The 11,067-nt window shown below is 41.6% G+C and overlaps 2 protein-coding genes across 15 annotated transcripts in view; one reads left to right on the forward strand and one right to left on the reverse strand.

Annotated features, from left to right (window-relative positions):
• The window catches only part of LOC133838150 (sodium/calcium exchanger 1), a 36,309-nt gene that overhangs the window by 18,371 nt on the left and 6,871 nt on the right, over positions 1–11,067 (forward strand). The gene's annotated exons all lie outside the window — the stretch shown is intronic.
• On the reverse strand, positions 8,186–10,062 carry LOC133838155 (membrane-bound alkaline phosphatase). The gene is made up of 2 exons (XM_062269151.1): positions 8,796–10,062; positions 8,186–8,740 (listed from the first exon to the last, which is right to left on the reverse strand). The coding sequence occupies exons 1-2, from the start codon at positions 10,029–10,031 to the stop codon at positions 8,402–8,404; spliced, it is 1,575 nt and encodes a 524-aa protein (XP_062125135.1). The 5' UTR covers positions 10,032–10,062; the 3' UTR covers positions 8,186–8,401.

Here is an 11,067-nt window from a genome sequence, read left to right on the forward strand (position 1 = left end):
GATTGGGGAATACTCTACAGGGTTTGTTGGTCATTGAAATTCGTTGTTTCAAATATTCATTTTATTTGCTCGTTTGCAATGATTGAGCTGCAATAAACCTAACCTAGAAGTAGGCAATACTTTTTAACTTTTAATACCGTACTAAATATTGTTGCCTACTTTACAGCTGACCATTGCACAATTACGCAAAGGGACGCGCCCGATTAGCTTAAGTAAATGAAACGAATGCTCTTATAAATTCACATAGAGCTTTGCAGCCGCCGTAACGGCAGCAACAACAACAACGACAACGACAACAACAACAATGCAATGGCAATTTCATATGCCAGACAGGCTTTAAGGGGATTTTCTGGCTATGGCATTTGTTAATTAGGACAATTTGCGCTGCCCATGTAGCTTAAAGGCCTGCCACAAAGTTGGCCAACTTGAGGAGTGGCCATTGGGGGTCTCTCTCGTTCGTTTTCTTAAAGTCAGCCAGCTGTTGACTTCGATTTTTTTTCTGTTCTTTTTTCGAAGAAGTATGCAGTAGTCGAGGAATCTACACATCAAATAAGCACGAACGAAATGTGAATGGAAAAGAAAAATCTAAAAAATTCGCTGGCTTTGTCTGCGTGTATTTTATGTTTGCAGCATATGAAAAGAAAGATAAGAACAAATATTTTATTAAGCACACATAATCTAAAATTGAAATTTATGCTATGTATTTTGAAAAGGCAAAACCACAAAACCAAGAAAGCCAGTGACTGGGGCATGTCTCACAAATCCAAGTCAACTTACAAGTTATCCTCGGCAAATCAGCATGTTACCAACGCTTCGCTCTGTATCCTGTTTGTGAGTGGAAATATATGCAAGAGTGTGCGCCCTTGTGTACGTTAGTGTATGTGTGTGTGTGTGTATATGAACTGTATGTTTGTGGTATGTGCGGCTTTTGCTTAACAAGTAGCATTTCCTACAGCCGGCGGCAACCCGCCAGGGAATGTGCCAACTGCTTTAACTGACTGACAACTTGGCGAATAAGTGAGCCAGCCGACAGGCAGCCTATCAGTGTGTGTACTATATGTGTGTGCATGTGCGTGTGTGTGTATTCCATCCTCTTACAACAAACAATCTCATCATCATCGTCATCATCATTGAGGGCGACCCCGGCTCGTCAGCGTGCTCTGTTCTCATAACAATCACAAGACGTGCACCTGATCAATGCTCTGTGGAAATACAAGAATAAAACTCATCATCATTAGTTACATCTTCTTCGAGAGGAAATAATAGAGAGCAGCGTCAGCTCAATTTAATTCTTCCCAATTACCACTGTGCGCAATTTTCCGTTAATTAAACTTGGCAATATGAGAATTAATTGTAGTAAAACTATAAATCACGCTTCCAAGCTGAGTATTTATTTTAATTGTTGTCTGTCTGTTAATAGATTAAACCGGGTAAAGCTTTAAATTATTACAGTCCATTAGATTCATTTGGAAAATTGTAAAATATTAATTTTAATAACAACAGAATGCTTCTAGATATAAATTTATGCAGCTGTACTTATACGAAAGCCGTCCCAAGAGTAACTTGATTTTTTCTCATTTGTATTACAAATTTCATGGGATTGGGTACTTGGTTTGCTGTATAAATTACCGTCGGCAGGGACATCGACCACATCAGACTTATCTTTTGTCTTTGGCTGCAACCTTTTCAATGTCAATTGGTTTTGGTTTTTTTCTCATTCTCTCCAATTCTTTTTTCTGTGCTTGTTGCTCAGCCTCTCGTGTTTATCATAATGTCGTTAGACTGTACGAGTATCTGATGTTAATGTGGAAGAACTCCCAACGCTGTGGTCGCGTCGAGCAGCTCATCGGACCCGGCACAGTCTCCAATTGATATGCTTGGTCTGGGTTACGGTCTCGGTCTCGGTCACAGAGGCTCAGCCTGAGGATGTGGCTGCGGTTGTGTGGCATGCTGTTGTGATACGAATACGAGTAGCTCGAGCCTTTTAGTTACTCTTGTTTATATTTGCCTTGCTGTTTACTTGTTGTTATTATGACATCAAGAACAACAAAAGGGGGGCGAAAGCAAAAACCTGAAGAATCATCATCATCCTTTAACAGCGGCAGTAGCAGTGAAATCGCAAACCCGAGACTCGAGCCTAACGCTATGGCCTGGCAACTGTTGCGCTGGCTTACAAAAAGGGTTTCGGGTCTGGCCAAAGGCAAAGGTTATCTGAAAGGTACAGACAAAGTTTTTGTGCTTGTTAATGAGAAACAGCGAAAGTACAATTTAAAGCACTTTAAAACTTGTTCAAACTGTCCAAGTAACTGTTGTTAATATAACAAAATTATTTGCCCAGCAATTGTGATGACGCATTTGGCATTTGGCGAACATCGGTAAATTGTGTTATGGTGTCCAGTAGTGTAAATAAAAGCAATTTAAATGTAAAATCTATGTAAATGGGTAACCGTGACGTATGCGCAATAAATCAAACCCATGCTGTACTTGCCACGCTTTGTGACTGAATGGCTGCCTGTCCCTGATTTATGCTGTGCTTTGTGTGAGTGCGCAACACACACACACACACAACTCAATAAACTGCGAGCTGTTTGTCGTTGTCTCGACACAAGACACAGAAAACAAACACATTGGCAGGAAAAAAAATGAATGTCAGGCATAACACGTCAAAAGATGCACATGATGAAATGGCGCATAACACAAAGCCGCCAATGTCAAAGGTCACACATGTGTCACCTGCAGCGTGGTTTCTGACAACTGATTGTGAATAATGCTCAACAATAGAATACATAGCAGCAGGTAGCTTCTCCGTGTCTTCATTCATCTGGCTAACAACACCAGATCGCAGTGTTTAAGCTGCCAGCTGTAAGAAATTTAACTTGCGTTCTAATATCAAATATTACACTGACACTTGGTCCAAAAAGGGTTGGCAAGTCCTTAATTAACTAACCGCCTGTCCGTGGCACTGATCCGTGCCATAAATATGATGAAAGAATGCAAAATGGAAAACGCAAAACGGAAAATGGCAAATGGCAAATGGGAAAAAGGCCAAGGGTTTTCATTTATCGCCACTTCTTTATATACTTATTGCCGCTGTGCTAATTAACTGACAACAAAAGAAAATACGCAACATCCTGCAATCCTTTAAAAAAATAAAATAAAACTGCGCTGCGCAATTTGTGCACGCACACGCGTCGTATGCGTAACTCTTAAAACTACTCGCACATAAAAGCTTAAAGAGTCGTAAATCGATGATTTAAATTATTTATATAGCCATTTTCTTAAGCTTTAATTTACCCATCGTCCTTTTAAATTGCGAAATAAATTCCACATTGATTTAGGATTCTTTTCGCCGTTTGCTGACCAATAGCGAAGGTTGGGGAATGTGCTTGAGAACCCGACTTGGCTTTTAATTTATTGTTTCCCATTTGCTTTGCTTTTTTATTCTGTAGCGTGGCGTGCGCTATTTGTATGTATTAAAAAGCTGAGCCTCAAACAGAATGCCAAAGTTTTGTAAACTTTAATGGCACAAAGGCGAGACGCTAATGAATGCTAGAACTCTATGCAATGGAGCAGTTAAATGAGCCAATGAAGTGCCATACTTAGTGGGTACAAAAAAGAAGCACAAGTTGGCTTATGAATGGGCAGCTCATAAAGTGCCGCTGCAATTACTTAAACTTTTGCAATTACAGCTCAATAAGTAGCTAATTATGGCTGCGACGCGACGATGCCCAACGGCAAAGATTTCCATAATTTCCCTTCAATTATTCAAGTTTTGACTTCCAAAACTCTGTGTGTGTTTATTACCCATGGAATTCGCGTATATTGAATTAAATTACTATATTATTATCGGCAAATTGAGAATCTACTAAATAAGTTAGTTAATCTAAATGTGAGTCCCCGTTGCCCTTCACAAATTCCCATGCTGCGATATGTAGTTCGGGCTGCCCGCATTTAGTTGTCATTTATTATTCAGTCAGCCTGATTCTACCCGAAATGTCACATGTGTGGCTGACTATCTACCTCCATGATAATTAGTGTATTTTCACGCCCCAACAACTATAATTTTGATGCCCTTCATGCAAACAGGCAATTGGGTGTATATAGCAGTGCTCGCCAACTCACTTTGTATGACATGGCGTATACTTGATGACACATTATAATTTGTGTTTGCCTACAATTTGTTTGGCATGCATTCTGCGTGCTTATCAAATCGCTTGCATCGTTAAAACATTTTCAGTTGTAGTGTCAATAGGATTATTTAGATAAGAGTTAATCTTTATACGAGTTTGCTGTGAAACAAAAAGTAACACGATTAAGCAGCAAAGGTTTATGCTACACATGTTATTTATAGTTATATGGGGAAATAAATCTATCAATAGCAACAAATTGAAAGCCACTTAAATGCAATTGAAAATAATTCATGTGGATATTTCTACTTGATTGCATTTAAAAGAATTGTGTTTATTTCATTGGTTTCATCGCAACCATGAAGCAGAATGAAGCCAGGGCAGGAAGATATTGTATATGGGGATGTCAAGCAATCAGCCAGATATTTAACGGATGTCTACCCAACATGTTGCAACTACGTCAATTTTCGGTTGTTGTTGCTGTCATTGCTGAAACATTTCAAGCTGCCCGTCGGCGAATGTCCATCAACCAGGTGGTCAATTACGTGAAATTTTCCATGAATTTTCAATGAGTTGCCACGGGTAAATATTTGACAGAGCAATGTCCAGATTCAACGGCAGAAGGAACTCCTGTGTTCGATTGACTTTGGAAAATCAACACAATTAAAATTTCAATTTATTAAATTGCCGCTCTTGAACTCTGATCTTTAATGACGACCGCAAATCAAGGCCTTGCCCTTTACTTCATAAACTCGAGTCGAGTCGAGTCGATTCTCGTTCATAAATACTCATCCATCCATAAGTGCTTATGTAATTGTTGTGTATGTTAACTACAGCGTTTTGGTCAAGTGGCACTTAGCCACAATTGCTGCCAAGACACACAATTTGCATATGTGTGTTTACATTTATTGATCAAAGTAAACTATGTGTGGGTGTGTGTGTACACGAGACTCCGACGTGTTGAAGGGGCGTGGTACTTGGTCTATGTATCACTCGAATAATCTGACTTGGAATACTGGCAGCTGGCGCCACCTGTTGGCAATTTGCGATATATACCCGAGGCCTGAGAGCTCTGGAATCTAATTCGTAATGGCAAGTGGGAAATACCCTGAACTTGACACTTGGCACACAGCAGCAACTGGCCTCGTAATTAATTCACAACCAATTTAAGCAACTCTCAGATTAAACACAACAACAACAAGCACTTGAGTGTGTGTGTGTGTGTTTGTGTGCGTAAATCTCAACACTCTCTGCCATGAAAATGATACTCCATTCAAGTTAATTAGCTGACATGGCAAGTTCCGTTCCGCACAGTGTACTCGAATGCCGAAAATCCGTTCTCACACATGGCCAAAAACCTAATTTAATTGAATGCCCAGCAGTGGCAATCGATAGGCCCAGATATTCCTTGTTGAACGTGGTGTTCTGCCTCGCATCCGGTCGCATGTCCTGTCATCCCATCTAGGCAATTTCAAGCCAGCCAATCGCACTTTTTTTCCATTTACTACTTTTTATTAAATGTTGAAAACATGATATGAATAAAATACGTTTATTCAATACAGACTGCTTGAATGTAGTTGTGAATGCAAAGGTAACAGATTCGAAAGCAAGATTCACTTAAAAATAAGTAAGAAACTTACAGTCGAGTGTGATTTACAGTGAGATACCCTCAACCCATATTAAATAAATGCAAAAAGTGGATTGTGACTCTAGCTTCAAAGTTACGCCTGTTTTTTCCTGTCAAAGCAAATTTAATCTGCGTGTTTTACAGACAGAAGTACGAGCATAACTTTATCGTTTCTGCTGTTGACCCTGATCCAAAATATATACCTTCTACCTGTGACTTTCATTTCCTGCAGGCACAAAGATATAATGCTTTTCCTTTCTATTGACAGCGGGTAGCGGGTATTACAATCTATCACAGATCTGAAAGGAAAGTACTTATAAATTAATCTCAAAGCCTTCCAAGTGTCGTTGCCATAAAGCGATTCAATTTATTACTTGATTAGTCAAATTAATAGCAGTGGTCATAATTAATTTTGGCAAGTGTCGATTATAAATTCAAAAACTCAATTAAAGCATTGCACTCTTTGAAACCCATGAGGAAATTAATTAAACAATCAGTAACGTACATATGTGAATTCAACTGTACAATAGGTTTAGCTTTAGGGTTTTTTTTTTGTTTAAAACTTTAATTAATATGTCGTTGGCAGTTGTGGTTGCACTTTCGTTGTTTTTATCAACTTTAGCGTGAATTCCAAATGCTTGGCCACACAAAAAGCCAAACCAATTCGATTAGATGATATGTATGCAAACAGAGAGCGTAGTTTAAAATATAATTTAAATAAACGTTGTGCCAGTCAAGAGGAATGGGATTAGGGAAAGGTAAAAGTTTGCCGTTGCTGTTGCTGTAGCCGTTGCAATTGTGGTTGAGTTTGGTTTTGCTGGGGTTTAGTTTCTGTGGATCTGTGGGTGGTCACAGGCCGAGTTGTGTTGTTTCTGTTGGCAGTATTCAGGTATTCGCATGGGACTTATACTTGCTACTCATTCCACAATCCTCATTGCCATGCAAATTGCTGTATTTTTCTGTAATTTTATTTTAAGGCATACACTGAATGGTGTGTGTGTGTGTGTGTGTATGTGGTTGCTGGGTGATGTGCCTTTCCATTGTTCGTTCTGGGTGTGTGTTGCCCTCGCCGTTGCCTTTTGGTAAGAGAAGGGCTATTAGGTATGCTTGACCATATTGACATGAGACCACTGACATGGGACCACTTTGCATGCGATAAACGGACCAGGTAATTGAGGCAGTTCAACAGAACTAGAACTCAACTGGTTGAGCGAGTGCAAAGAAGGCAGCTCTCGAGTGGATTATTACAATAAGCTCTGTGTGTGCACACTGAATGGAGCATTGAATTGAGCAAAAGTTTGATTAAATACTAAGTGCTTCTTTGTGTGCTTTTTGGTTCTCCATTCTCATTTTTTTGTGTGTGTTTTTTTTGGCATAAATAAATTACAATTTCACTGTGGTAATCAAACTATGAACCACTTTTGTGGCTGCTTTAGACCCCGACGAACAATTGTTCGACAGTTGATGGCCCTGCCAAGTTGCATTTGCAACGGCTTGTGGCTTTGGCTTTGACTTTGACTTTGCCGCATACAAACAGTTGATCAATAAACTCTCGACACACTCACAGTTGAGTGTGTATGTGTGTATGTGTGTTAATAACATGTTCTCACTGCGTTAACAAACTTGTGACGCGACTGAAGCCGGCATTGAAATCAAACGGCGGAAGTGGCTGAAGAAGTGGCAATAGAATGAAATTAGCTATTGAATGCCATCGGTGATGAGGCTGAAGGGTTTTGAGGTTGGGGCTTTTTTTTCTGCCGTTGTTACATATGGGGAAATGAGATTTTCACCCACATACATCTATATGTCTGGTTGTGCGACGGATATAATTTAGTTCTCAATCAAATCGGAAATGGAAACTAGAAATTGACAAATACGCGAACAAGCGCAATTTTCTATGACAGTTATGCCATATTACGCATACGCCATGATGACCTTCTATTTACCCATTTTTGTTGAATGACGCATAACTTTTAATTATTTTAATTAAAGATTGGTTTGATATGCAGTATGCAAATGCTCAAAACCAAGCTGCTTTCACTGTTCTCGCTTTTTCTTTAGTGTACAAAAAATTACTATATGTAACTACAGTTTTTAGAGCTTTAACCATAGAGCGAATGGTGAAAAGTTTTGCATAAAATTGCTCATAAATGCAAATGTGTTTGGTCGCAGTGAGTGAGAGAGTGTGAATGTATGAGTGTTCAAGTGTATGTGTGTGCGCTTACCTTAACCCAAATGTTGGCCAAAACTTTCAGCGTGCACGCAAGGGAATACTGAATATTTCGTGCCCACACACACACACCAGACCAGGCCAGGCAAATAGATGGCAACCAGGCGCAGGTCTCGCCCATTAGGTTGATGAGTTTAAAATTAGGAATTTCAAGCAGACTCGACAAAGAAAAGCTTGGCCTCAACTCTTGTGGAACTTGTGTACTACATGCAAAGGGTGGATCAAGTGGCCCAGTAAAGCAACTGTTGAAATTCGCTTTAATTTAATTTACAATCTACACATTACAAATTACAATTTACAAAAAAAAAGAGAGTGCCAAGCAGCAGCAGCGGCAGCAACTTAATTGTCATGAGCAGCAGGCACGCAGCAGGCACGCACGCAGCATTGATGATTGATTGTTGCTCATGGCGAGGAACTTTAGTTGCACATGGTGAGGCCATCGCCGATACAGGCGCTGTAGGCCATCAGGTGGGGAATGGTGCTCTGCTCGTAGACGCCGGTAAACAAATGCGACCAAGGTCCGTCGGCATAGACAAGGACATCGTCGCCACCATGGGTGTCCATGTCCAGGGGAACGCCAGCTGGGAACTCTTCATTATAGACGCCATTTATCAGTGTCGTGGGATCGATGCGTTCCTTGGTCTCGGCATCGTAGAAGCGGTCATAGCTGGGTCCATTCGAGTAACTGAGCACCATGTGGCGCTTGCCATCCTGAGCAATGGCAGGTGCCGGGCCAAAGATATCAGAGCCGCGATACTGCAAAAACGATTGCACTTAATAAATGACTCGCAAATGAAAGGTAAACACTTACCGAGTAACCAGCATAGTTGAACACATGTGAGTGATCGGCAGTGACCACCAGCAGCGTGTCATCCGCGCTGGTTAGCTCGCGAGCAGCAGCAATTGCCTTGGAGAACTCGATGGTCTCGTCGAGTGCCATGCGTGCCAAGTTGTCGTGATGCGCCTGATCGATGCGACCGCCCTCGATGAACAGAAAATATCCCTCGGTGCTTTGGCTCATATATTCGATGGCCTTGCGCGTCATCTGCTCCAAAGTGGGCTGCGTGGTTGTCTCATTTGTCTGCATGTGATACAGCAAGTGATCGTTCTGGAAGAGTCCCAGCAAACGGGCTGGTGTCGTCAAATCCAAGGCGTTCAATTCCGCCTCGGTGCTCACATAAACATTCTGTGCATCGGCTGCCTTGAACTCATCGATCAGATTGAGGCCATCAGTGCGTTCGCCCCACGTCTCGAGGCTGCTGTCAACCCAATGCTTGCGACCGCCGCCCATGATCAACTTGAGTTTGCTGCCCACTTGGCCATTGGCCAGCTGATAGGCAATATCCTGAATGCCAGATGCGGTGCCACAATCCGCAGCCACCTCCGCATCGTTCTCCCAGTCACGTTCGGCAATGTGCGCATAGACGCCAGCTGGCGAGGCGTGAGTCACACGTGTGGTGGTCACGAGTCCTGCCCATTTGCCCGCATCCATGGCCCACTTGGCAATGGAGTCTACATGCGTCGCCTCGTCCAGCATGACGGTGCAATCGGTACGCGGCACAGCACCATTGACACCAATAGTGCCCTCCTGTCCCTTGACACCGCACAGATAAGCGGTCGCCGTGCACGCCGAGTCGGGCACGATCTTGTCCACGGAATAGGTCTTTGAGAGGCCAGTGTGTGCGAACTGCTCAAAGGAGAGGACCATCTCCTCGCCACCCAGCAGATTACGCGCTGCTGAGGTGGTGGTTATGCCCATGCCATCGCCCAGAAACATGATCACATTCTTGGCCTTGCCCTCTTTCAGTGGTGTGGCCAACTTCTCCTTCACATACTCCGTGGCCTGCTCCCGCCAGTAGGCATTGGTGTCATCGCCCTCATATTTGCGAGGCGCGTTGCGTCCTTGCAGCGGCTCCGGCATATCCGGATGCATGAGACGATCCTTGCAGTACTCTGCACCGTGTTTGCATTCTGGTGCCGACCAAGCCAAGCTGCCGAGCAGCAGCTGCACAGCGATCACGGCAACGACGTTAGACAGGAGCGACATCTCTTGAAAGACTGGTCATCAAAGACTAACAGTTGCTAGTTGTGCCACGGCAACGGGCACTTTACACGACTCTCGATTATGATACGGATAAGATAGGAGAAGCCATGGCATTATATCATAAATAGTAAATAGCCATTGGTGCGATTTTGTCCAAAATCTAATACGTTGTTAATTCCCTTAGCTTCGGCGCGGACTCGTGCTTTTATTTATGATCGCCCGCAAAACGACAACACACACAAGTTTATACGTTTATTATGTTATTCGGACTTGCCTCATAAAAAAAGCACGTGAAATTTGTCGTGTATATGCTTTATATCGTAGAGCAGCAGCAAAGTCATGGAAATGCCCCCCTTAAAAATTGAGGCACGTAATCAAGCATGCGAAATCTGACCGAAGGTCTTAAAGTCTGCTTGCCTGTTCCCAGTCTCACATTTCAGCCATCATAAAAATAAAAGGTGACCCATGTGCAGCCCAAAGTTTGGCACATGTTTGAACAAGTTTAATCATAGCGCGCCATAAAACTGGCCACAAAATATAATATCTGAAAAAGGCTTGTTCGATGCTATAGAAATTCCGTCGATCGATTTAATCGCGCTTGCTTTCTTCGTTGCGAATTTAAAAGTAATTTAAAAGTCAATGCAATAAAGTTAAATAGTAGGGAAATTTGGCACTTAAACAGCGACTAATTTTCAACAAGAGTCAACAAAAAACTGATTCACAATTCATTAAAAAATTGCACGCATTTCTGATTATTCCGCCTTAAAGATTAAGAAAGCGATTAATTGGCGATTTTAGGTATTTAATAACCAACCAGAGATTAGTGGCAAGTGAAGTATTAATGCCAAAGTTTATTATTAAAGTGTAAACACGCAAAACTTTCCTTGAATTTGATAATAAATTAAATTCTTCTTTCATTCTGGTTACTAACTTTATTTATCCGGCTTCAAATGGAATATTAAAGTAGAAGCAAGTAAAACTTTCCAAGAATTTTTTGATAAATTGCTAATTTTAGAAAATTATTCTGAACTACATAAAT

The sequence above is a fragment of the Drosophila sulfurigaster genome, chromosome 2R (genome assembly GCF_023558435.1).
Source record: "Drosophila sulfurigaster albostrigata strain 15112-1811.04 chromosome 2R, ASM2355843v2, whole genome shotgun sequence".
NCBI classification, from domain to species: domain Eukaryota; kingdom Metazoa; phylum Arthropoda; class Insecta; order Diptera; family Drosophilidae; genus Drosophila; species Drosophila sulfurigaster.

Bases quoted from the DNA above. Each gene is read 5' to 3' on its own strand.
- LOC133838155 (XM_062269151.1), bottom strand. From the start codon at position 10,031: ATGTCGCTCCTGTCTAACGTCGTTGCCGTGATCGCTGTGCAGCTGCTG. The intron at 8,741-8,795 runs GTAAGTGTTTAC...TCGTTTTTGCAG, and splicing joins TCAACTATGCTGGTTACTCG to TATCGCGGCTCTGATATCTT.